The 27,747-nt window shown below is 40.0% G+C and overlaps 3 protein-coding genes across 6 annotated transcripts; 2 read left to right on the forward strand and 1 right to left on the reverse strand.

Annotated features, from left to right (window-relative positions):
* Positions 1 to 2,188: 2,188 nt before the first annotated feature.
* Positions 2,189 to 3,869, forward strand: tac3a (tachykinin precursor 3a). The gene is made up of 7 exons (XM_062391282.1): positions 2,189 to 2,283; positions 2,570 to 2,685; positions 2,773 to 2,869; positions 3,059 to 3,088; positions 3,185 to 3,238; positions 3,353 to 3,416; positions 3,734 to 3,869. Exons 2-7 carry the CDS (start codon positions 2,584 to 2,586, stop codon positions 3,750 to 3,752), a joined length of 366 nt encoding a protein of 121 aa, XP_062247266.1. The 5' UTR covers positions 2,189 to 2,283; positions 2,570 to 2,583; the 3' UTR covers positions 3,753 to 3,869.
* Positions 3,868 to 11,170, reverse strand: c1galt1la (core 1 synthase, glycoprotein-N-acetylgalactosamine 3-beta-galactosyltransferase 1, like a). Of its 2 annotated transcripts, none has more exons than XM_062391279.1 (4): positions 11,024 to 11,170; positions 9,139 to 9,399; positions 7,536 to 8,200; positions 3,868 to 5,205 (listed from the first exon to the last, which is right to left on the reverse strand). In XM_062391279.1, the coding sequence occupies exons 2-4, from the start codon at positions 9,347 to 9,349 to the stop codon at positions 4,855 to 4,857; spliced, it is 1,227 nt and encodes a 408-aa protein (XP_062247263.1). In that variant the 5' UTR covers positions 9,350 to 9,399; positions 11,024 to 11,170; the 3' UTR covers positions 3,868 to 4,854. The 2 variants fall into 2 exon arrangements, with proteins under 2 accessions (XP_062247263.1, XP_062247265.1); XM_062391281.1 differs by having other exon boundaries at positions 10,921 to 11,166.
* A 1,276-nt stretch (positions 11,171 to 12,446) lies between these two features.
* On the forward strand, positions 12,447 to 26,699 carry b4galnt1a (beta-1,4-N-acetyl-galactosaminyl transferase 1a). 3 transcript variants are annotated; one of them, XM_062391278.1, is made up of 12 exons: positions 12,451 to 12,679; positions 15,725 to 15,890; positions 17,711 to 17,922; positions 18,020 to 18,202; positions 19,425 to 19,531; positions 19,665 to 19,702; positions 19,791 to 19,971; positions 22,672 to 22,764; positions 22,885 to 23,072; positions 24,016 to 24,156; positions 24,659 to 24,896; positions 24,976 to 26,699. In XM_062391278.1, exons 3-12 carry the CDS (start codon positions 17,711 to 17,713, stop codon positions 25,179 to 25,181), a joined length of 1,587 nt encoding a protein of 528 aa, XP_062247262.1. In that variant the 5' UTR covers positions 12,451 to 12,679; positions 15,725 to 15,890; the 3' UTR covers positions 25,182 to 26,699. The 3 variants fall into 3 exon arrangements, with proteins under 3 accessions (XP_062247260.1, XP_062247262.1, XP_062247261.1); XM_062391276.1 differs by lacking the exon at positions 15,725 to 15,890 and having other exon boundaries at positions 12,447 to 12,679; positions 17,655 to 17,922; XM_062391277.1 differs by lacking the exon at positions 15,725 to 15,890.
* The last annotated feature ends 1,048 nt before the right edge of the window (positions 26,700 to 27,747 follow it).

Here is a 27,747-nt window from a genome sequence, read left to right on the forward strand (position 1 = left end):
AGATGATCTGAATGTTTTCCAATTGACTCGATAGTCATATTGATAAGTGTGAGACCTCAATCTGACATAAGTCTGTCGTGCACAGACGCATACCTATTCAAATCAAGTGAACTCGGCATGAAGCTGAGCTTTGTCCTTTTACTTTAGTCTTCTTTCACACTGGTCCACCTATAGCCACCAGGAGCTACCTGCTGTTACCGAGCCGACCATTAACGTTTCTGTTGGAATGTCAGGGCGATACTGTCCAATCACCCTCTCGACTGTCTGAAGCGCGGAGGGAGCTCATGACTTGTGGGGACTGCAGCCGTTTACTGAAGTGCGTCAAGTGCCGGGAATGAATGACATTGAAATTGCAACAGAGGAGGGTGCATGTCACGGTGTCCCGGGGTCCGCAGGGCGTGTGACTACCTGTGATGTATAGCAGGACGTCCGTCCTCCCCTGCAGCCCACCTGGCCCAATATCCAGTTAAATGAGAGGCTTCCCGTGCCCTGTCATGTCATGAATAAACAACCCCTGGCTCTCTTTCCCTGTGATCACTGTTGGTCCAAAAAAACATTATTAATAATGTAAAAATGCAATTAACGACTTCCCCCGCCACTTCTGTCAGATCTCCCACCCACCCCCCCACCCCCCCACCCCCCCCCACCCCCACACACACACACACACACACACACACACACACACACACTATACAGGAACGGCACAAACATGGAAACGGGAGGTCATTACTAAAACATGGTGGCATTAACTTTTTGTGGAGTTTTGCCTGCTGCTTTGTTGTTGGTGTTGTACCTTCGCCCATCAGGCCTCAGTCTCCAGAGACCACAGCTATGTGCAGTCGTCCCTGCTGCCTGCCTCACAGCTATGATCTCAAACTTTGCTTTGCTGAAATATTCATGCTTGTTCGCGTTCGTAACGTGTGCACAAGCATCAGAGTAAATTGCTCGTGTAATTGCAATAAACAAACGATGGGTTTGGTATGAGGGTTACATTTTTGTTGTTTTTTAGCTTCTGATGATGCAAGGGAAGTACTTTTTCACACACATTCATTTACATGAACACTGAATGTTTTTCCCCAGCCGATGTATAATTTAGTAGAAATGATGCCTTTACAACAGGTCCAGAGCAGCTCCATCACATACTGCTGCTTCTACTGGTGCGTGTGAGACAGACATTTCATCTTCACCATCTGTCAGAGCAGCTTAACGGGGAACCTAGCTGCCATGAAAACGACTTTGAGTGATCCTCAGAACTCTGTGTTACTCATCGTGTCAAAACTGATATGAAGATCTGTCTGTCCCAGCAGCACGTCTGGATTTCAGTCGTGACCACTCAGCACATCCGTCTGCCTGTTCAGTGGTTGTGTTGATAAATTCTGTGTTTACTGCTTCACTTGTGGTCTCAGCTGAAAGATTAACTGAAATTAGTTTATTTTAAAACACGCCACGTTAAAAGCAGTGCACTTGAATTTAGATATTGTATTTTCAAATTTACATTTACTTTGAGTGAAATGAAGGGAAAAGGAATTTTGTCTTTCATTCAGGAACCTTAATCTGCTCAGATGTTCTGTAGGTGGATATATCTTTGGTTTTGTTTCATATTTTGTGTATGAATGCGTCCACCAGTCAACTGCAATCCCATCTGTGGAGCCTGTCTAGTCAAATACATCACCGTCCTCTGTACTGACATGGAGGGGCAGCTGTTTTATATAATGACTTCCTAAAAAGATTATTATCTTGTCAGTGATTATGTCAACTGGACAGTGGAGCGGAAAGGCACCTAGGAGCATGTGATGGCAGAGAGATGGATGAATGATACTGATGTACTTTAGTTCAGTTTCCAACTCAAACAGTGAAACTTCTATTAAAATTGTTATGTTGGGGGGGATGCCTCTTTTTTTTTGGCACATCCATACAAAAACCCCAGATGGAAAGGAGTCCAACAACATGCATGTTCTGGTGACGTTGCCCAGACGAATTTCTTTTTTAATCACGGTGTGTGCGCGTGCGTGTTCAGTTGGGGGGAGTCTCTCAGCTCGCAGCAGCATCATGACCATCAATAATTAGGCTACGTGGACTTCAGCCCAACGTGATATAAGACCTGACACCCCTCCTACTCACCAGTTGCTGATTGGCGTTACGCAGGTACCCAGCGTTTGCTTATTACCCCAAAGCCTGGACGCTCCGGATCTCACTGCAGGATCTATCCGAACCCTCTCCACTCTGCACCAGGGCGCACCGCAGCTCACTCTTTGACAAAATCACCTGCTCGACAGAAATCAGGTAAGGATGAAGAAAAATGCACCTCTTATTGCTTAAAGTAAAAACATTTACACATTATTATATTTGTTTAAGTTTGGATTTAAGGTTTGACTTTCTGCAAAGGGAAAGCATGAGCAATTATTAACTATATCGTTGTAACCATACCTCTTAATGCGCTTTTACGCATCCATTACGCAGCGAACTGTGCGCAACAGGCACAACTGGTTCCTTGATGAAAATGCGATGTATTTACTCGTGAAAAAAACATCTACTCAAACGGGAATAACCTAAATCTCCTCGCGTATAGGTGGTGCTGAGAAAATGAGGAGAGGTTTGCTGCTGGTGACTCTGTTCTTCATCCTGAAACTTCGGCACAGCCAGTCCAGATGCGAAGAAACTGGATCGAGCCGATCAACTTCAGATGTAGGTGTCTTCGTGCGTAATGACCAAAAACACATTGAGAATATATATTCAACAGTAAATAATGTTTTTGTGTTTTTTTTTCACCAGACTGCAGGTTTAGAGAACCTTAAGCGGAACATTATGAAGAGGTATAGCGATTTGGATTATGACAGCTTTGTGGGACTGATGGGCAGAAGAGATACGGGTGAGTCTTCTTTCCAACGGACGACCAGTGATAAAATTCATTAGTAATAGCAAAAAATAGCATTGTGTTAATGATCAAATCTGGAGAGAGAAATATTCAAGAGCCTGTGTCATTATTTGATTATGTTTTTCTCAAATGCTCCTTCAACTTCTGTTTGTCAAGCGTGTTGTCCTTTTTAATTTTTATCAGATGCCAACATTGTAGAGTCTCCCCAAAAAAGTAAGACTTTTGACTTTTATTAATCATATCAGTGATATATTTTTCTTTAAAGTGATTGGAAAAACACAATTCAATGGATCTCATTCTTCTTGATAGGAGAAATGCATGACATATTTGTTGGTCTTATGGGGAGGAGGAACTCAGAGCCTGGTGAGTGAGTTTTCAGGAGTCAAATATCTACAATCAACTTGTTATAGCTTTTATGGGATTTCAGGTTTGTCTCACGCAGTGTATGGGATAATTGTATCATGTCTTCTCTCACAGATAATGGCCTGAGGAGAGAGAACCAAGAGAGGAGAGGCATCTTTCTGAACAAGTGCAGACTGAGGTGGGTGTCTCTCCCTTTCCAATCAATGGATAGAACATTATTTCTCCACTACTTATAAAAATTTACTTCACACTAAATCTGAGTGATAAAGGATAACAAATTATTCCTGCTGTTCAGGTTTTAATGTCCTGTTTTAAGGGCTGCTGACTCACAACATGTCTTTATATCTTCTGTATGCAGAACAGAAAATGAACACTTGTAACTCAAATGTAAAAGGGTGTTTAGCCTTAGTTTGACTTCACATTAAATCATTGATTTTAACCCATTATATTGTATTATTGCATATCACTGATACATGTGCATGTGTTTTGTTGCAGGTTTCTTCAGGGGCTGTAGACACTGAAACAGTCATCGACGACGACAAACAAACAATAAATCAAGTGTCTGATGAAAATGACAAAACCAACATGATTCCCACGTGTAAAACTTTCGGCTGTCTCATGAGAATGACCATAAACTACACCGATTATATTTGATTTACCTGGAAAACAAACAATCAGATATGAACTGTGGCAATTTCTGTATCATGTCATCCTGTTTCCTCAAATTTCAAAAATAAAGATTTTTTTTATACAGAATTTATTCATGTGAATCATGGTTGCATTTTTCTGCAGCGATTTGGTTGATCCTTTAAATCGTGGCTCAAGTGCAGGCAGTCACATTCAATCCCATCCGCTGCTGTCTGTCACTTCTATGTTGCATAAAATGACTTGACAAGAGGAAATATATGGAGTTTTGTATAATACTGTGTTCATCAGAGGCTGCAGGGTTCTCAAACAGGGTTTCAGGTGCACACTGCAGGGAAAAGAAAAAAAAAAAAAAGTAAAAACAGCACAGTTCAAAACAAACATCACTGCTGACTGTCGGTTCCCGGAGGACTCAAAAGGAAATACAAAATAAAATTTAAAAAGTAAAAATCAAACAAACTTCTTTTTAAAAATAATTTGTTAATCAAACTTGAACAACTGAACAGTAAACACCAGAATATCAGATTTAACATTAGAAAAGCAAAATGTTCATAGAAGGCTGTCGCTGCTGTTGTCAGTTAACAGAATCTTTAAAACAATTAATGAAATTAAAACAAATGAAATAAAATTATTACAGACATCCGTCACTGTTACTGGCCCACACATGAAACAGATGAAAATATCCTGCATCGCCCCCAGCACACATCAATGACTGTGTCGTGTCGAAACTCAAACATGTCAGGTTTAATTAAGCTAAACAGAGTGTTTATCTTCTTTGAAAATAGCTGAGCCATTTGCAGCTGCCACCGAATAAGACTGTGCCAAGGGCTTACAGTGTCACACTGGCTGTGGTGATACACTCTCTGGCACAGTCGTGGAAGCCGTCACGACTTCTATCAGCCACATCACTGAGTCAAAGCAGAAACAGGAGTCTCTGGATTCAATCAGACACTTCAGAGTTAAACACAGGATCAGTGTCTTCTGTCGTGTGCGAGTGCCGTCCTGTTCTCAGTGAGGTGTGAGTTCACAGGGTCTCTCCTCCCTTCTTCCGACTCCATCTTCCCTCTGGTTTGGTTGCCACCGTCAGAAAAGGCGGCAGTCGTGTGAATCCTTCCATCTGTCACCTTGTGAGCTCCTTTAAATCCGGCCGTCACAGCGGGCTGTGCGAGGGCAGCGAGGCTGAGACCCCGGCGAAGCGACGGCTGATAGCGCGGCCTGTAGCCGTACGCTCTCAGGTGGTAGGTGTAATACTCCAGTGCGTACATCAGCTCTGCTTCCACATAATGGAACGATACTGCCAGGTCCGAGCAGCACTGTGGACCCTGAGGAAGAACAAAGCACAGAACACAGACATAAGGAAACATGCTAAATACAAATTCATACGCATTTTAGCTTGAAACATTTTGGCAGAGACCATTTGTATATTTTTACTTCTACAGTCTACCACAATGGATTTGAGACAAAGGCCATCAGGATGTGACTTTTTAATTAAAAAAAACAGTGTAACAAAAATCAAGCGTTAAAATAATTTAAATAGTTCCTCCATTTTCATTGAAAATTTATGATCAACTTGAGGCGTTACAAAAAAAGGCTGGAGTTGATTCCAAGAGTAGAATTTGCATTTACAAACCCTGGGAACAGAATATAAATATATAATGTGGTATTGAAGCATGATGGATAATGTTGACGACCTAATGCTTCTTAAGGAAAATAAATAGGATGTCCTCGATCTACAACCCAACTGGGCACATATTTCACTTTGTTAAGGTGAAACAAGCCAGAAAGATCCATAACAACCAAAGGTGGCTGCAGTAAAGGCCTGGAAAATATTCTATAGTTAAGATTGACTGCAAACAATTTCTGTCTAAGTACTAAAAATAATCTGTCCAATTGTTTGAGCTTCTGAAAACAGAGGGACTTTGTATAAAAGTTATACCTAAGTAGTTTACAGCAATGTTTTTGTTTAAACCCCGTGTGAATTTAAATCAGAAATTCTATACATAGAATGTTGTGATGGATTTATATATATATATATATATATTAAATATAGAGGCAAAATTGGGGAAATACTTTCATTTAAACTTTAAAAAAAGTGAGCCTCCATAAGTTATCACACTGCAGTCAGATGTCAAAAGTTTCATGGCTATATGGACTTTGTGTTCATGGGAACAATGCATTACTGGCCTTGGTCATTTGTTTTTGTCCATATTAAAAATATAATCCTCATTCGCGTTTTTAATTAGATGAATATACTGACAGTTCAGAGACCGCACATTCCATTTATACAGTAATTGTAATATACACGGGGTGATTTAATCATGAAAAATTTCTGCTGCCAATTGTTTAAAGGATTAGGCCGGGATCATTCTACAAATCCCCAGGAAAAGACTTAAACAAACACGTCCCGCCTCTTCCTTCCACCAGGGCTTTAGAACAATTTAACAAATCTACAGTTTCATTTATGAGGGAAGGCAAAGTAATCTTCCCCATTTAGACAGTGATTATTTTATCAAGAGGTAACGAACACACGGGTAAATTCTGATTTTGTCTGGGACTATTTTCTGTGGTGGATTAAAAACACATCGTGTGCACTGGTGAATATTTTAAAAACAGCAGAAGAGTGTGACATGGACTTAAGAATAACTACAGTGCCCATGTTCATTATGGTTTAGGCTTCAACACAATGGCTCTTAAAATTTTAAAACAGTGGAAGCTCAAACACAATGTAAAGATGAGAATGTCAGGCCTGGCTCAAAAGGAACATTTGTCTGAGGTTGATAATTAGCTTTTGTTCATAATAATGACAATTCCGCCTTAATCCTTCTTATAAATTAACATATACTGACAGTGTGATAAAAACACAATAACTCTAGTATTAGAAGTAAAATTGTTTTCCTTTCACACACCGGAGACAAAGCAGCTCCATACACTGACAGGCAGCATCTGACGAGATCAGTAATGGACCCGACTCATTACAATTGCAAAGCACAATAAATTAGTTGCATCTTCAGCTACAAATTGACCAATTTTCCCTTTTGTTACCGGGACACTGTCTCTGCTGCATTCGCGTACTTTAAAATGAACTCATTCCTATTCCAATTCAATCATTGTAGGCAGAGGTCAGATCCAGAATTCAAATGTGCCAGGTACTCGCATATTCATTCAGCTCCCGTCACCCTGATGACGGATTGACAGCAAAACCAATATTTAGTTTGATTCATCGAACAGCAAGATAAAACAGTGTATGAATCACTTTCAGTAGGTCCAGACTGTGAATTTCAAAATTAAAAGAATATTTCTCTACCTGTAAATGTAGGTGATCGCTAATGATATTAAAGGATTTTCTCCTCACCAGGTCCCTCAGTGGCTTTCCTTCCTAACCTCGCATGCCCCCTTTTAATAAGACTAACTCCCAGTCTGTCTGATGGAGGAATTACCCATAAACCTCTTTGAGTCTTCTTTTATGGTGCCCCTTTGCACCAAAATGCAAATGTTGCAGTTACACAGTATGGTAAACAATGTACGCTCTCTACGACTTTGAGCTCATGTAATATATACATTTTTATTTTGCTTATATAATTTGTTCCTATTCACTCTGGAGTACCATTTTGATGCCCAAATTTACCAATGAAGGGAAGGATAAAGGACTTGCCTCAACTATTGGATAGTAACAATAGCTCCAGTACCAGAAGCTCTTGGAGAACTTGCCAGTTATATGGTGCTCTGGCACAAATGGATGAAAAGTTTCTCGGTGCAAAGTATCTCTGGAGTCGCCAGCCACGACGCCCATCTTCTCCAAACACTGCCCGAGTGCCAGGTCTTCTACAGGGGTGGTGTGTGTGCACACCTTGGTCCGAAAGCCTTCCACGAATCTCCGGAGGGCCTCTTTACTGAGCACATAACCTGCTCCTCCGCTCATGTAGCCTTGCTTGGTGTAAGGCTTGAAGCGTTTACCAAAATAAATGGGCTGCTCGGGGGTGTGGTTGGACAGAGTCCAGCGCAGGTTGTCCATCACCACATAGGTGTCATCGTCCGCTTTTAAGAACCAGTCCGCTTCATCCGCATGGTGCTCGTACACATAATGGAAGGCTCGGATAGTTTTCCAGTAGAGCTGGTCACGGCCCTCCTTAGTGCCCAGTCCCACAGTGGGAAAGTCGGTGTCCTTCACAGAGCTCATGAACACCACCATGTTGCAGTGGCGACTCCAGGTGGCCCTGACATGGTGAGCCCTGCTCTGCAAGTTATACGGCCCTGTCATCACCCAACAGAGAATACGGATCTTCTGGTACAACACATCTGCCACCCTGGTGTCTTCATCTAAAAAAAAAAGAAAGCGGGACTATAAGTTATTATCCCTGCAAAGCTGATTTATATATTTCAAATTATATGTCTGCGAGTTTGCAAATCCGTTTACTTGAGTTTCTTTTATAGTCGTGTGTCGTACTTAACGTTTGCCTTTGATTGGAATCAACCAAGCGACTTCCTGATTCTACACAGATCTGATGCAACATTAAGATTTTAGATGTGTGCATGACGGAACCTGCACCTGAATCTGCAACCTACAGTTACCCACAATGCCCCTCTCTGTGTAGGTCTGCAGAGATGCTCATCATGGATTTTCTGAAGATTTGTTGACCCACATTACAATCCATCTTTTGCTATGGCTAATTCCAAACCAGATAACATACACCCTATCTGCACATCGATTCCTATCATGATGTCATCTATTAGTTAGGGATGCATTGATCTGATATTTTCATTCCTAATAGCAACACTGAAATGTGGACTCTGGTATGGACAAATATGATAAGTGTTCAATTAATAAGATGTGTGCAAGACACTTGGATGATCATTTGAAGAGTAACATTACACCTGATTTAAAAAAAAATTCTTGCCATCTTTCTAGATTAAAATCAAACAAAATATATACGAATTTACTGAATCCGTATTTATTGTCCAGTAGTAGTGGATGTAGAACTTGCTACATGCTAACGCTAAACTTGTGTACTGGTCGATGTTCAACAGGAATTAAAGTGAATCTGGTGGATATTTAATCATTAAGATAACTACAAAGGCAGAGTAACAGTCTGGCACAGTGTATATAGTGGTTTTGTGCTTTCTGTAGATTTCTGCCATGCGTCAAGTTCCAATAACCAACACAACTGACCAATATCAGTGCTGCATACAGATTTTTTTTTTGCCGTGGATGTACAAATATTTTTGCAACCGTTTTGATGCAGTGATGTGTGAAGCACCTGCATGTTGAGGGTGGAGCAGGCCGAAGAGAGTGGCTCCCTCTTTCCTCCAGGTGGTTGGTGTCTCCCCGACTGTTGTGCCTTTCTCCTGAGCCTCCGACAGCACAGGGTAGCTCCTCTCAAACCACACCTGGTGAAGGAAGAAGTAGAAGCTGCAGGCTCCCACCAGGAAGCCCAGGGAGAAGGCCCATCTGGAGCTGGGGCCCTTCATGCTAACACTCAACTCTCCAGCACTGCGATGTCCCAGTTGTCTACATAGACCTACAACACAAACGCACACACACACACTAGGATCAGTTGCATGTACACATTTCGTTGTATTACATCTACCATATAAAGTGAGCAGTTTTGAGAATTGCATGTACAGTATTGTGTTTAGTAATCATGAAAAGATTTTCTAAAATTACAAAATATAACTTTGCAAATGATTGGGTCAAAAATAGCAACTACCTCCAATATCTGCATGTTTAAATTGTTTTCAACATATGCATTATAGAAATGAAACGATGCAGCACAGTTTCAATCATACATTTTCAAACACATTCTGGGTCTGAATACAGTTTTTTGTATCAACACAATGACAAAATGGACTGTTTGACATTTGCCCTAAAAACATTTTTGAATGCACTGAATTTCACATGCAGCAGCTGCCTCTGAATCTGTGGACAGTGATGTGGCACTGTTAAATCGCAAAGGTGGACCCAAAATATATGTGGCCCTTTTTTTTTTTTGGCAAACATGTGCTGCACATGGATGTGACCCGGAAGTGGCCCACATGGTATATATGGCACAGATGGCCTAATTCAGGGCATTAGTGAAGGCTACCACAGGTTTTTTCTCTCATGTTTGGAAGGGGAGGGTGAACTAAGGGGTGTTCAGCTGCAATATGCAACTTCACCACGAGATGTCACTAACTTTTACACACTGAACCATTTAAATACACTTAAAACAAACCTGTAATAGCACACCTGAATCCTAGGTGTCACCATTACTGCCTATACTGTGTTTATCTTTGTTTGGTTTTATATTGTTCATATCCCTAGACTTGTATTTTCACTTTTTTTTCTGAATGGACTTACATCTGCTTTACCATAATTCTACAGGCTATGTTAGTCTAATGCACTACGTTCTATGTTTTATGCATATCTGGCTTCAAGTTACTTGTGTCTTTCTTTACAGTGACAGCTTTGTAGTATAGTTCTAGTGTCGTACTTTCATCTCACTGCAGCAAGATTCTTCTCGACTCATTTAATGTTCATATGTTGCTGTGTTGGACAGTTTTGTTTGCCACTGGCTGCCCATATTTCCTATTGGGAATAATGAAGTATCCATCTATCCATCTAGTGACTGTTTTCATACTGTCGCTAACGGATCTAGGGTAAAGACCCCAGCGATGAGATCCGACACAGACGGGAGCGATTAACGGATTGTTATGGTCTAAACGCAGCTCTCGGTGCGTGTGTGTGAGTGAGATAGAGAAAGCTCCTCCACTAACCATAATTATAAATAAGAACGGTGACACACACACACACACTCACTCACCGCAATGGAGGCTTTTACATCCGTTCAAACCAGAAACACATGGCAACGAGTGCTGTGACAGCGAAACCTGCAGGCCATGTGGAATCCGGGATCTATAAAATCTATTGTCTCTAATAGACAACCGCAGCTGTGTGTCTGTTCCCATCCAGCACTGCTTCACGAATATACATGCATGCATAACATCTACATGTGTGTGTGTAGGTGCGTGTGTGTGTGTGTGTTTGTCTGTGTGTGTTTTACCTTCGCCGGGGGATCGAACATTTGTGAGCTGGATATGTGTTCAACTCCTCAAGCAGCGCGAGAGAAAAAAAAAAAGATCGAGTACCCTTACTGCAGACCGTACCTGTCAATCACATCGTCATGTGCCGCCCACGTGGATCCGTTGTGTTGTTTCGTGTTGACGTCGACATTATTGTGAGTCTCTAAAACAAGATGATAACAGCAGAGGGAAGACACAGCTCCACATTGACATTCTTCAGCATCACGGGCTGAGCGGCTGGGAGAAAAGGCGGCCTCTCATTGGCTGGGTGGCGCTGACGTAAACAGGAAGCCGCCTCTCACCTCCTGAGACGCATTAGAAATTAGCTAAAACTCGGATTTACATGCAGGGGTCGCTTTTTCCATGTTAAGCCACTAGATGTCAGTCTTACAAAGTGAAAAAAAAGCAAACATCCATAACAGCTACTTTGTATGATCGTGTATGTTGATTCACCATGATTCATTAGTTTTTTTCAATGAATCTAATTAATAAAATGAATATGTCTATATGCTATAATTAGATGTATGATTCCTTTCCCCAACTTGATATCTAAAAGTAATAAAAAAGTGTAAAATGGCCATGGGTCATCAGAACACATGGCAATTTAAAGCTGTGATTAAAGTGTAGGACCTCAAAGGAACACATGTGAGCCTTGAGGAACACATGTAATATTATAAACAGTATCAGGGAGACCAATCAATCTGTAAAATCTATCTAAAAGAATGGAGTGATCTTCTATATCAAAACTTAGTGCTATACTGAATTGTATTCATGTCCATATAGGATTTGTCATTAACCATATTGCTGGTGCTGTTTCTGTACTTTCAGTAGACGGTTCAACTGTATTTGTTCAGCGCCAAGTAATAACATCAATTATCTCAAGGCACTTTACACAGAAACCCAGCCTGTCCCACAATGAGCAAACACACAGTGGAGAGTCAACACTCCCTCATTAACATTATTTTCTGAAAGAAGAAACCAAATGGTTGCAATAACTCTACTAATCATCACCGGATCAACCAGGACAAAGTGTCATAAAAACATATTTTTTGGAGGTGTCAAATAAGTAGACGGATAATTAATAATTAACAGAGAGTGCTAAGGGAAATCGGGGGTTGTTCCAATTGGTTAATAATTTAATATAATAATAAGTAGGCTTTTTTAACTTGTTTGCTGACCTTGCTGTAAATGATCAACTATGAGCTTTTTGAAAACCAATAGAGCACAGATACAGAAATAAAGAAAAAACGCTGCAGGTGGGAAAAGACAATACAATTATTAAATGATCTTAAAGTAACACGTTTATTGGACTTTCAAATTACAGCGACCTATACTTGTAAATTACGTTTAGTACAAGTATTGCTTGTTAAACACCCGGACCCTTGCGATACAATCATTGCAAATGTCATACGCGTGCACTTGACACACTTTGGGCGAGCACGCAGCTTGAACCAACAGATGCAATGCAGCCAAGTGCTGCGCCCTCATTTAATCTACACAGGTTTTTCTGTTGTGTCAAGAATGCAAGGAAGAGTTAAGCTCAGCTGGTAAAGCAAGTCAAACCACAACAACTACACACCACAACCAGTCAGGACTTGATGAGGATCACTGATACGTGACGTTACGCCCACTCAGGTCTCATCTTGTGGAATAGGAGTGGCTCTCAGACGCCTCGGTCACTCTCAGAGTCTCGTTTGGCTTCAATGAAAAAGGACTATTCATCCCCCAGAATCAACAACAGTAAGTATCCCTGCCGTCTTTTTTTCCCCATTTCTATGAAATACTGTTAAATTGGTTTCATCATATTTAGCAGCGGATTGGCTCTTAAGACATGTGCGCACCCTTTTGGGGACTACATATCTATTTCCTAAGAAGAAGAGAAGCCCTTTCTTCCAAGGCCACGTGTCTGAGGATTTGTAGCATTAGTTTGGAGAGTTTTAATAAAAGTGAGTGAAATTAATTATAACAAATATACATTTGACACCACGCTCCGCATGTTGTAAATAGTCGCCCCACACGCCAAAGTATGTGGTATCCGCAGTGCGAGGGGGGCCTGCACAACGAAACGCAGCTGGAGAAACGACCACGAAGTTGGAGAGAAGTGTGATGAAGCTAAAGCTGAGTCTGCGTTCGAATAATCATGTGAGCCCTCCATGCTGGTTGGATATCAAGGAGAAATGTGTTATAGTTGACTATAAGTAAAATCGCTTTATTTGTTGTTGTACGTTGAAGATAATTATTCTGTTAAATAGTGTGCTCACAGTCCACCTTCCGCAATCTTCTCGCTCTATTCATGGCTATCAACAATCAGAATTGGCACTTTGTAGTATAATGAATCTCTCTCTCTCTCTTTCTCTCTCTCTCTCTCTGTGTGTGTGTGTGTGTGTGTGTGTGTGTGGTCAGTCTTTGCCCACTAATGGCATCTTAGTCTGCTTCTATGGAAGCCCATTTCCACCACTGTGATGAAGAAAAAAAGAAATCTGTATTTCATTATGCAACTGTATCTCAATATTATGACTTAGCATCTAATTTAGCTTGATAATAATAACTTTATTTATGTAGCACTAATGTACAGAAGGTTACCAAGTGCTTCACAAAATACATGGTATAAGAAAATAACGTAGCAGTTAAAGCTAAATCTGACTGGCCAGCTGGCTTGTATGGCAGTACTATAAAGACATGTGGCTCACTCAGACATCTACTGTCATAGGCAACAGAGTTAAAAGCTTTCCCATTTAAGAAACTACACCAAATGTTGTTGCAAGTAAAAGTATGCTGATCATTTTTTTAGCTGATTGACAGCTTAAACACGTTTTGGAGAAGGGGAAGTGCCCTCTACTGTGAATACGTGCCCCAGAGGAGTCACTTCCTGTGTGGCAAAATGTAAGTAAACTGGATTTGTGACCGTTCTTTGCCATAAATTTAAGCAATGCAACGGTGACTGTTTTACAGGCCTGTTATGATAGACCACACAAATCATTGACATATTGCCATAAAGCTGAGCCAGTTGGCAAATGTAACCTTTGTAAGTTCTCCTGTAGTACAGCGTGAAATACACCTTGACTCTCTCAAAATCCCTGGGGACAGCGAGTCCATGTGAAGCTACACCCTCTGTGGGAACACGGCATCCAAAATTGGACTACTACATCGACTGAAACAGAAAAGAAAGCATTCGACAGGTCTGCAATTGAAAAATTTGTTGAATTTGGTGGCAACTTCTATTGCATGTGCACTTACTGCAGCATTTGATGCATGCAAATCTTAGACACTGGTGAGTCATCACATGGATCAACTACATCCGCTTTCAGTAATGACCTAAAATACGTTTTTTAAGCTCTGCATAGCCTCTTGTTGAGGAAATATTGTTTCAGACATGGTCTGTAATCTGATTTTGGATGAACAACTAGTAGTTTTATGTTTTTCATCAAGTCCACATAATATTTTTGTTTATCCCCTAATCATGATGGAATCTCTGCAAATTCAGGAATGCTTTGTGGGTCTGTCATGACAGAATAAAATACAGTTCTCCCACTAAGTTAATACAGTGCGGTAGACATAACCACTCTCGCTGTATTCTGTCCACGGATCCCCCTCAACCGGTTTGAAATCTTTGAAATCTGGCCATTTCCATCCTACTGGTGTTGCGAGTGACACATGAGGTGTTTCTCCAGTGAACAGCTTTTTCCTGCATTAGAGAGAGTGAGACAGACATAGCAGCAGCATCCTCTGTCCAATGCACATGTATTATAGGTTTAACCTTTCTGGTGTCATCATGTCTATATACCACTTCTTCACATAACTGCTGTGTGGCCCTGAATTCACATGTGTTGTGCAATGGCGTGAGTCAGACAATGGGGATACTCCCATATTAGCTGGACGTGTGAGTCCACTGTTTAGGTCAAAAGAAGCTGCAAGTCTCTGCAAGTAGGCACGGACTGTGTTATTGGGGCTTTGGGTGATGGAGGTATTGGGAGTTGGATTCATTCTGACTCGAAAAGCAGTTTTTGTAACATTGATTCAATTGTTGATCGCGGTTCCGGAGCTGTCACTAGCTGTTACAGGTGGTATAATTTACATCTTTCAGTCGCCTCATCACTTCCACTGTGAAGAAAAGCACTCATCTGGTGGAAATCATTTTTGAGTTACCAATGTGGAAGATATTCTGTGACAGACCTCTCCATCTCAGTTTCCCACTTTTGTACATTTACAACTCCAGGTCCAGATTCACCTTACACTTTCCTTTGTTCTTGTACTCAGAAAGACAGGAATACAGTGTATTAATAGGCTGTGGTGTTCACGTATGTACTTGTTGCGTGGCTTGTGTGCTCTGTGTGTCTCTCATTCTTTGTCTTTCCATTTTCTCTGCCTCTGAGTTGCAATCCACTGTTGTTCCTTTTGTCTCTCTCTCTCTCTCTCTCTCTCTCTCTCTCTCTCTCTCTCTCTCTCTCTCTCTCTCTCGTTCAAGCTGTTCAAGTTCCTTTTATTGGAGGTCACCTTTGAACCCTGTCACACATTTGAACCCTGTCATTCATTTGACTCACGCTACCTGGATAGGTTTCACACATTTGTTTTAATATATGTGGCAAATTTACATTTTATCATATGTATTTCCAACACTTTATGTACCTGAAAATTGTAAATAAAGTATAAAAAAAAAAAAAAATATATATATATATATATATATATTTTTTTTTATATATATATATATATATATATATATATATATATAGGCCTTTACCAAAGAGTTTTTTGTTCTGCTGTGTTTCTGTCCTTGTGCGACACAAGACCTGATAATGTCAGCTTCCACATAACACACTCAGCAATGGATCAGTGCCAGTGCTTTTGGTCGCAAATATTTGGTTTCCTACAAGGTCAGGGCCGGTTTCTGCACAAAAGACAAATACAATTTACATGGAGTAGAAAAACATTACATACAAGATAAAGCAGAGAGGTAAGAATTCCATCACACAAAATCAGATGTTACAAATGCTTTCCTTCAAAAAGTCTGTTTTGATCAATGATTTAAAGCTAGGGAGTGAGTTTGCGAGCCTAACCTCATCAGGCAAGGAGTTCCAGAGCCTCAGGGCCCTGACAGAGAGAAACCCGTCACATCCTCCTTTGACTCTGACTAAAAAAGTTGAGTATAGGATGTGGCTGCTTCCAACGCCCAATCCCAGAGGGACTCTTTCTTGATGGGCTATTTGTCGGTTATGGATTGAAAAGAAGTTTTCAGGCAATGGAAGAAAGGTTCTCACAACTGTTCAAAACCAGGGGCTTTATACTCCTTTTTACCGACCCTTTGATATTTTAATCTTCACACACACACACTCACACTGACACACTCTTTCCCTACCCACCATTGCCTCTCTCTCTTATGAGCCATGTGTATACATTTTGCATATGCCAGCGTCCCTTTTTATTGTTACACTTTTGCTCTAAGCACTAAGACATTATGGCACTATGACAAAGAATTTTCACATTTAATTAACCACTTAATTTCAAACCTGGTATGATCTGATTCTAATACCATCACTGTCCCACATCTGCCTGATAGTCATTGTCACTTCCTTAATCACAACTTCCGATGTTTAGAAATCAGTTTGTGTTTTATCTAGGTTATGTGTGTTACTTTCGGTTCCTTAAATAATTTTCGTCATTTAACCACCATCTTCTTGTGCTGTTGTTCATCCCCTTTGTGGTTGTGTCTTCGTTGTAACTGACAACCGACACCTGGAGCTGTAACATTTTTCTCAACATTGCTCTCCATTTCCTCATGTTAAACTAGTTGTACCTCTTGCTGTGGTTTATGACTCCACCAGTGTGACGCTGACTTCCGTTGATCTACATTTGTATTCAGTTTTGCCTCAAAAACCACTTAGGTGGGAGGCATAAATAAATATCTCGACAAGTATTGTTTCCCACCTCACCAAAAGTTGTAGTAGGGAAGAAAAACATATTGTATTGTATGCCATTGGGTTTTTTAAGGCCAAAGCCTTCCTTAAAAAAAAAGAGTGTTTTTAAAGGAAGGCTACTAACCTCAATTGTTCACCAATATGCTATAAATATTTTTTGTGAGAATGCAATCTTTGTTTATCTTTATAACTTTGTGCCATTATTTGAAGTCTCTATCACTAACTATCTTTTAGGTTATTATAAATAAAACAAGATTGAGTGGAACATAAAAATATACCATGATAATGAATCCTGCCTTAAAATAGATAAAGTTGAGATACATTATAAACTATTTCCTTGGTAAATTGAAAGAAAGTTTTTAACGTCAGTATAGAATAATAAGTGCCAATATAAAATCAGAGACATTAACCTTCACCTCAGCTCAAAATCTACAGTGAGTAACCTTTAAGATCATGTCGACTTCAATGAGTGTCAATTGTGAAAACGACAACAATTGAATGTTTGAATTCATTGGGCATAGATTACATCTCATCAATTCACTTTGGGCTTTTTATTATCATACAGTGGTTTAAATTATTAATACTGACAAATCAACAGTGGTGTTAAACAGTTTTTTCCCGCCAACAAGTTTGATTTGTGCGTCTGCAGCCTGAAACATGTGTGGTCCAGATCTGATTAGCTCTGTGTAGATCTGATTCTAATATTTGTTAAGTAAACAATATAACTCTAACAAAAAAAATACAAGCTGATCTGAATTGTAAATGATGCAATTAAACTCAGTTTTTTTTTTTTTTTTACACAGGACTGTCTAGTCCACATCTGTTACACTTCTTCAATTGGTTTTCATCCTCATTCCAGATGAGAAATATCTGCAGGAAGTGTCTCTGCCTGATCTTCAGTGTCGGGGGCCTTATAGCCTTGTTTCATACTTGGAGCCATGAAACCAGTTCAGGAGTCGACCTGCGACAGAGACACGGGGGTTCAGTAAAGACACTCCTCGCGAGACAAATTGAAGACATCAACAGTGGCTATGAGGACATTGCCTTTCGTATAAAAGAGCAAGTGGCACGGTGTGTTAATATTCGACAGTAATTCTGACTTAATTCTGTTTTTATATCATATTGTTTCAATCTTTTTCAACTCACTGCTGTTTTCTCTCCGACACAGACAACTGGCTCGAAACTCATGTGTCTGTCTGGCTGATAAGGAGACGTTTCAACTGCCGTTCTCCAATCTGCTTTTCCCACGCGTGTGGGCCCAAAAACTGGATACTGTGTTTTTAGAGTCCCATCCTGACCCTGAGGGTGTAAAGCGTCACAGAGCTCAAGAGTACAGCAAATCACAGAGCAGGTAAGGTTCAGTAGATGACAAATATACAGTAGTCAACCCTTTTGGCATCATCTTAACTGTCAGCTTGGCTTATATCTTCAAAAACGAAGAGTTAGTCATGAATATTCAGAGACTAGTTTGAGTTCATCTGAAATGTATCATCCACCACTGACATGGGGTCTCAATACACAGACCCTGTGATCTATTTAAAGGCCTTGCTCAAGTTGTGTCTGCACAATGTTGCACTCTACTGTTACCACCGTCTTAAACTGCAGTGTCCGCCTACCTACGTTATTTTTTAGCTGCACCCACATGTAAGCTGAGATGAGAAATTGGGTGGGGATGCATGACAGATATCGTGCAAGGATGCCATGCAGGCTTTCAAGTAACCCGGATACTGTATCCGTCATAAAGTATTAACCACGTTATCAGGCACTTTATTGACATTACACCAGCACTGTCTTTGTTCTCGCGGCAGCTTAACAGCAGTCCTTCCTTATGTGCTGTTGGTGATATTTTCCCATTCAAATGAGAGGTGCAAACATCAAATCGTCCTCTGTTCCATGGCGTTGGTGCACAAACCGTGGATGCACTAGGGCCTGACCAATATTGATAATTTAGGGGGCTGATGCGGATAGTTTGGAGTAAATAATATCAGAGGACGTGATGTATGTAAATATGTATGTAATCCTGCAATGATTTCTAAGTTGAAGTTATAACACCAAGTACAACAAAATATATAGAACAAAAAATCAAGAAAATACACTTTCTATACATACGATGCAAACATAAATGCACATCTTTTCTGCACTCTATAAATCAAAGCTCTTTTGAACTGATTCATATTTTAATTGTTTAACATAAATGCATCAAATCAACTCTGCAATCTGGGACTTCATTTTTCTATAAAACTTCAGAAAAATGTGTTTACTCACAACTTCTCAGAGCCATATTGTGTCAGGTCAGTGATCCAAGACCTAAAGATATTCAACAAAGAATTTCACAAAAAGTTCTTCATAGGAAGTCTAGTAGGTTTATCTTTGGTTGACAGGGAACATTTTGTCAGAGAAATCATTCAGTATCAAGATCATTGGGTAACAACACCAAACCCCTGAATTGAAATACACCAGCTCATGATAGTTTTGATTAAATGTATATTTCTTTTAGCTCAAGACTCTAATCATATAGTAAAGTCATATTGATGTGCAACTACTTCTCTGTCTGATATTTTCTTTAAGTAAAGGTCCTACAGTCCTGCAGACCTACCTATTGTAGCTGAGGCCAACAGTCCTCTTCAGTATCCTACCCAGGGTGTGGAGGTGCGACCCCTTAAAACAATCATCGTACCTGGTAACAGCATATTTATCACAACACATATCAAATAAATGTGTTGATTAAATGTCACCACATCACAAATTATTTATTTAATTCACCAGCAACCATTCTGTGTTGATATCAAATAAGAATTCCTCTTTTTCCATAGGGCTGGGCCTTAAAGAGGGAAAAAAATCAATGCATACGGTAATTTTTTAATGTCGTTACATACATAAATAATATGTACGCTTTTCTTATATTTCTTTCACCCCAGATCATTAATCTTGTGTAACAGGTGTCTCTGACTGCAACTCTTGGGACTTTTGATGTTGCTGCTACAGTAGACAGTGTCTCTGTCAAAGGAGAAGGAGAGAAGCACGTGATACTGTCGAGTCAGGATCTCTCCACTCTGAACAGGCAGCTCCAGTTTGTCACCTACACAAACACCGTTTTCCATCCAAAGACAGCAGATACAGGTGAAGTTATTACGTGAACACGAGTCTAACAGATAGAATGTCACTGCAAATATTTGTCAATTCTGAGTTTCCTCGTATGCACAGTGTGTTTACGATCCATCTCATTTCCATGGGGGGATGGTAAATACCATGGCTCACTGTGACATGTCAAGCACACAAAAGGGAAAAGCAAATATGCAAAACAAGGTACGATGTGACAGATCCACTGCTCTCGAAATGTAAAACAGGATGTAAAACTGGAACAGGAAAGAAGCCATTGTTTCTGCATGTTGTTAAAAACTGACCTGCTGCTGCCTAAGCCAAAATTACAGGGATGGTACGGTGGCCCTGAGAGGTCAATGCACTGCAATTTAATAGAACACTACACATCACAGAATTTGAAAAAACATCTTCATCGATTTGACAACACATGTACTGCAAATTGAAACACGCTGCAAACAACCAACCTGAGGAATAGCCAACAGAAGTCATGAGTCACCATGGCAACAACAGGCATGTGTGTGTGTTTGAAGTATTTGGTTGTGTCGCGAGTATTTGGTTGTTTGCAAGTATTTGGTTGTGTTGTGTGTATTTGGTTGTGTTGTGTGTATTTGGTTGTGTTGTGAGTATTTGGTTGTGTTGTGTGTATTTGGTTGTGAGTATTTGTTTGTGTTGCGGGTATTTGGTTGTGTTGCGGGTATTTGGTTGTGTTGTGAGTGTTTGGTTGTGTTGTATTTGTTTGTTTTGCAGCTATTTGGTTGTGTAGTGAATATGTGTTTGTGTTGTAAGTATTTGGTGGTGTCGCAAATATTTGGTTTGTTTTGAGAGTATTAGGTTGTGTTGAACGTATTTGGTTGTGTTGTACTTGGTTCTGTCACATTTTGTTGTGTTGTGAGTATTTTGTTGTGTTCAGAGTAGTTGTGCAAGTATTTGGTTGTTTTGCTCATATTAGGTTGTGTTAGAGTATTTGCAGCGCATGTGTTGTCAATGTCAATGTTATGTATATAGCTCTTTTAAAACAAAAAGTGCTTTACAGATGGAGTGGTACGACCAAAGAACAGTAAAAACGTAATGCAATAAAGTTCAAGTAATACAAATAAAATAATATCATTAATGTAAAGTAAAAATATATAAAAATAATAAAACAATGAGATACAAGAAATAGGATAAGAAAAATAAAATCAGCTGCGCTGAAACGCACTCAACTGAAAGCCTGTGAGAACATGTGCAAGTTTAAAAACGATCCTGTGACACACAGGAGGCCAGTGTAGGTGTGAAATATGGGTGTGATATGGTCTCCCTTTTTTTAATGGTTGCATTGTGTTGGGCTCTCAGTGTTACCTTAGAAGAAGCATAAGCTCACTCGTGACAGGCGCATTGACTCCTGGGTGGATGTGGGAATACTCGTAAACAAAAGTCCCTAAGTAGGATAAAGTGACTAAATCAGTAGATACTTAGTTTATAATTGAATGAGAAAAGTCGTTGGGGTTCTCTGAAATGTAGACGAGGAGTCCATAGTGGCTCCTTTCACTGCCGCAAAATATATTTTGGTTGACTCAGTTGAGCTGGACACGTCAAACTGCCAGAAGGCCATAGATAAGGATTTAACCAAGAGTGAGGGCAGACACTGGTTCACTGAATTGGCTTGATGATAAACAAACAGAAAGCATTGTTCATTAGCAGATGAATATCAGCTACACTTTAGCGAGATCTGTTTTATTCAGAGTAAAATAAAGTCAAATGAAATTAAACTAGTCATCTGAAAGACAAAGAAACTGGCTGAAACACATCAGCAGAAAAACGACCCAAAGATTCCTGTTCACTTACCTGCCGCTTGTAGGTTTTTATTTGATTAGTGGTAGATAACTAGCAATCAACAAGGATCATTATAAGGACTATGCACCCCAGATCCATACGAATGTTGTGTTCCTAAGAAGGCTCAAAATATTCATTAATTTTTTCTTATTACAATGATAAACTAATCATTTTCACTTGTTCTGCAGAAACACCAGTATATATGTTCAGTTGGTTGCGTGACATGGTGAAATTAGGGCTGGAGGGCATCGTCTAAAATGTATATCAGAGTAGAATTTGAACAATCTGTAATGATGCACAGAAAATCACTTATAGTTCATAGACAAATTGCAGATTAGGATTTCCTGGGTGTTGCCTGACTTTTAAAACCAGAACAATCTCTGTATAAAGTCTGTGGCCAAACTTCTCCCTGACGCATTGCTGCCCCCCACTGCTCTAGTTATGCCATTGCTACTTTAGATCTGTGAGGGCTTTTTCAGCCACAGTTGCATTTTAAAGTCCTACCATGCGGTTTATTTATACCCAAGACTTTTCTGTACCGTTTAAACCATCCGATCCTGAAATCTAATTTTTTCACCTAATGTTTTACTGTTATCTTTAAATAGAGATGTGCTGCATAATTATACGTCTCCCCACAGGGCAACAGGATTGGTGCAAACTGGAAACAGTGCAAACTCATAGCCACGTTTTTTTTTTGTTTATTATCGGTCAGAAGAGGCTGTGTTTTGTTATGTGTTTCCAGCTCAGTGTTCTTTATTCATATCTGGGTGGGGGGGATGCTGTTGATTTGTGAAGAATAACTTTAAGCAGCAATAGTGAGTGTCACGGTGTAATTCAATGCCACAGTAAATACACAGTGGCCACTTAAATACGAGAAAGTATCACAGTTTTCATTTTGCTCTGCAGTTGAGTTCGCGACTGAGGGTCACCGCTCATTTTTCACCATCAAAATCGGACACAGCTCCATCCCCAGACTTTACAACACTGGAACCCAAAATGGTATGTGACCAATTATATGAGGTTGATCTGATGGGAAGTGTTTGAATGCCGCACTACAACATATTTATTTATGTGTTTTTGTTTGTTTGTTTGTTTGTTGGTGTGTTTGTTTCCACTCAGAGTACAATATTAGTGCACTTGTCACCATCGCCTGCAAGACCTTCATACGCTATGACAAACTCAAAGATCTCATCGACAGCATACGTCAGTATTATCCCACCGTCACCATAGTGATAGCAGATGATTCGGAACACCCTGAGCCAGTGACTGGGCCTCACATTGAACATTACATCATGCCATTTGGAAAGGTAAAGAAGTTTGAAGTTTGTCTCTATAGTACCATCAGTCAGGTCCTGCTTCTATGGGTCATGCTCGAGAAAAATAATTGTAATTGAAATGTTTTTATACATCGGCTAAATGTGAATAATTATTTCATCTCATGGCCAGACAATCGTCCACTTTTAGAAATCTGCTGTGCACCTGCAAAAGCTCAGCATTGGTAGCAACCCATCAATTAATTTTCTGGTACCCAAAGTTGGGTCTCGGTGGCAGGCGGGTCCTTCAGACATCCTTCTCCTTGCCAACCTTTTCAAGTTGTTCCAGGAGGAGTGTTCTTTCAATCACCTCATGATATCCTCACACACAGAATGAGTACTTCCTTCATCCACAGCTTGTTTCCCCTGCCTGACTCCTCTCTATAGCCCTCCTGAACACCTCACACGCCTGGATGTGTTGCCCTCCAGTACCAATCTACGTGTACTCACATAAGATGAGATCTGTAACATAGTGTTTTGCATCATTGCTTTACTCTATTCTCACAAATATATTGACAATAGATCCATCAGCCATGGTAGCACTGGCGACTGAGAGTATATTGCACGGCATCAGCGGTTAATCAATAATCCATAAAGTTATTACTGACCTCGGCAGGTAGGCAGGACTCCAGGAATGCCTGTAGTTTCTGCTTTCAGTGTGGAAGCTCTAAGGAGAGGCGTTCAGTTCTCAGTAGTCGTCCACTGCCTCCTCTGTGTACCTTGCATGCAGGATGTGCGTAAAAAGTGTCTGATGTGTTGGTATGTTTGTGGGCTGGAACTCTGATTATTGAGATTTAAGAATTGTGAAATCACAAACCTATTCACACACATTTATGAGACCCAAGCTCACCTGAGATCTCTTATATTTGCTGAGTGATTATTATTATCAAACAGTTCAGTCAATGTGTTGTGGCCTTCGTTCATCCATTGTATACAGGGCTGGTTTGCAGGAAGAAACCTGGCAGTGTCTCAAGTGATAACCAAGTATGTTCTGTGGGTGGATGATGACTTCATCTTCACTGCAAACACTAAGTTGGAGAAGATGGTGGACATCTTAGAGAAGACCTCTCTAGATCTGGTGAGATTCATCCCCAGACACAATAGAGTGTATCTGCTCATTTATATATTAATGTTTCTATAAATAATGCAGCCAAGGGAATGAGGAGCACTCTTGTGTCCATTGTTCCCATTCATTAAAGCAAGGCTCTTTCCAGCTGTCGTTCAGTTCTCCCTCATTTGGCAGGAATAGGGAAATGCAAAACTTGTACTGGTGCCAGTAGTGGTTTTTCCCTTTAATCGCTTTTCTTCTTCGGCTCAAACATTTGCATGGAGTTAATTAAATAATGTCAGGTAACAACAACCTTTCCTTTTTTAGCCCTAAACACCAATTTGCTATTTCTGGAGAAAAAAACACGTGCATAGATGCCGCAATGGCAACTTCTGTTCTTCAAAATTAGGGATGTGTACTTTTCTTTTTCCCCATCTATATTATACGAGTGTAAACTTTATATCTTAGAATTATATCATATTTCTTGTTTGCAAGTATCCCCAGTCCTAACATTGCCACGTAACGACTGTAGGTTGGGGGTGCAGTGAGGGAGGTGACAGGTTACACTGCAACATACCGTCACACCCTCTCAGTGGAGCAGGGAGGCGAGGAGGGCGACTGTTTACACATCAGAACTGGCTACCACCATGTCATCGAGGAATTTCCCTACTGCGTGGTTGCTGATGCTGTCATCAACTTCTTCATGGGCCGGACATACAAGGTGCAGCAGGTGGGCTTCAACCCCCGCATGTCACGGCAGGCTCATCTGGGTGAGTCTATCTGTATGTAGCTGCCGAGGTCGCCTCAAGTTAAAAAGCCAGAAAACTAAGCCTTCTTTTGATGCTGCAGAGTTCTTCATCGACGCTCTGGGCTCCCTCCATATCGCCTCCTGCAGCGACGTCATCGTAAACCACGCGTCAAAGATCAAACTCCCCTGGGGGGAAACAGACGCACAAAAGGCCTACAAAAAGTTCCGTTACAACAACGCTGAAAGCAACATTCATAATGAAGACTTCTACTTCAAGAACAGGTTTCAGTGCCAGACTGGTAACTGACACTGAGTCGAGGATAAAAACAAACACAACTGCAGCAACTATATTAAACACATTCAGTCTTTCTTTTTATTTATATATATATATATATATATATATATATATATATATATAAGGAAAGACCTGCAAAATGACCAATATCGCAGTTTGGATTTTCACCAAACTCTGTGGGAATATCCCTTGGAAGGGTATCTACAGATGAGCTAACAGCTGAGCTAACAGTCAAGGTCAAGGTGAACAGAGATATGGTCCAGAAAATATGTTCCCGGATATCTACGCAAATAATGAGGCTAGAGCGACTAAAGCTTATATTGATCAGAAAATAATGAAACGCGCAGAAGATGTATGACTGTATATATAGACCCAATCTAAAACTATATGGTTAATGGTCTGTATTTATAAAGTGCTTTTATAGTCAACTACTCAAGGAGCTTTACACACACATTCAAACCACAATCACAACAGACATCTGGGGAGGTTTATTCAGCTCATACATGCAGGAAATGCATTAGACCCCACAGATGATGAATTATCACAGGAAATACTAACATTGACAGCCTGAGTAATGTGTTGGGCCACTATGAGACATCACAACAGCACTTCAGTGCTCGTCTACTGGAGGATAAACAGCAAACATCCAAAGGACATCTCCTCATTTTCTTGGTATGAGGGAGCGTTGTCTAACATGTTGGTCCAAAATCCTCCAGGTGTATTCGCTTGGGTTGAGATCTGGTCATGGCAAAGGTCAAAGAATATGATGCACTTACTCAAACCATTCATTGACACCTCAAACCCTATGGGTGAGCCATTGTCATCCTGTTTCATCACCTATTATAAGGATTTTCCAGTAAGGTATCGCCCATTTGTGTATTTAAATTTGTATTATGTCGATTCTGCCTATGTTGAGTTGTTAACTGTACTCTTTTATCCACTCCCTGGTTGTTTTTTTGCTGCTTTCTTGAATTCATTCTCACATATTTGAACATAAGAATTCATACAAACATTAGCTCTGATCCAGTAATCATGCTTTAGGCGAGGAGGGTTTTTCGGTGCTGGAACATTCAGGAATCATTTGCTGAAGATAATCATGCTGTTTAATAAATGTGCTAGTGTGTTAATTGTTCACCTGTTTGCAAATGTATGAGTACATTTAATTAATATGTAAAAACATTTTGTCTTAACACTGTAACTTTGAATAAGCCTCCCTGTTTGCAGTTTTGATTGAAAACTTTGCACTGACCACAAAGAAAATATTGATGGCGTTCAGTTGAGAAATCAGACGAGCATAGCAAGATATTGATGTTTCAAGGATGTTTTTGAATGTATCGTGAATGACTGTAAGTGCTAAAGGGACAAACTGTTGGAACCTGTCCTGTTCGGAAATCAAATGATTTTTGAGTGAGTCTTTATTATGATGTACCATTGAGTAATTTAACTTTTAAATTATGATTGAGATTATTTTTGTACTATTCCGTTTGAACAATTAAAGCGAGGAAATAATAAAGCTCATCGTGCAAATGACTTTGTGTCTGACAAAAGTGGGTGGGAAATACAACTGTTCATTACGTTTTAACAAACGGTGATGATAAGCTGCACCTCAGAAAAGACGACCATGATACAGGCAAACATTCCGACCAGAAACATTTACATGTGTGTGAACGGAATTAAATTTCCCCTTTTCAGCAGGAATCTCAAGGAACTAGTCTGGACAGTATATGAGCATAATAGTTATCTCCATACGCAAGAATATCTAAAGCATCATCAACGTCTTCATCATTACAATCATCTTGTCTCTTTGCTGCAACTCTGGACAAGTCAAATATGCTAATAGACTGATATTGACTATTGATTCAATATTGCATTCAAAATGTCAATGAGCTTAGTATAATGATGCATGCACATCTCTATCTAAATAATAACCAAGTATTCTGTTAAACCACTGTGTATAGAGTATCTTATATTTGAAGATGTTTTACATGGCTCAAAGGCCTGGTGGCCAAAAATATGAATAGTTCAAACAATCTCCAACTCAAGCAACAATAGTGAACGTATGATTGCACATTGTTGAATTAATTATCTGATAATGTTGGTATTGTTGTTCCAGTACTGGACTAGAGTATCTTGAGTATTGAGGATTTGAGTTTGTTACTTTGGTGACAGTCATGTGGCCTCAGAGTAAAGGACTTGCCATAACATCATTTCACCACAAGATGGAAACAAAAGACCAAGGGAAAATATCTCATGAACTACTTCCTGTACTGGTATCTAAAGGATGTTACCTAAATTAGTACTGGTAGGAGGAGATAGAGAAGTAGAGGTGTATTCATAGTAGTTGTAGTCATTTAAAACTACTAATGAACAGTGTTAGAGTTAAGAGTAAGAATGTCTGCCCCACCAAATCTTGTGGTTGCTTTCTTTTATTCAAATAACAGAAACAACTTGATGGCCTAACCTCTTCTTGTCTGACGTCACAGTCACTTTGAATGAACCATTATTTCCTTTTTTTTTCATTGGAATATGTTGATTTCTCCATTTCTAACAACCTTGTATGAGAACACATTTTCATAGG

Source organism: Platichthys flesus, chromosome 7 (assembly GCF_949316205.1).
Source record: "Platichthys flesus chromosome 7, fPlaFle2.1, whole genome shotgun sequence".
NCBI classification, from domain to species: domain Eukaryota; kingdom Metazoa; phylum Chordata; class Actinopteri; order Pleuronectiformes; family Pleuronectidae; genus Platichthys; species Platichthys flesus.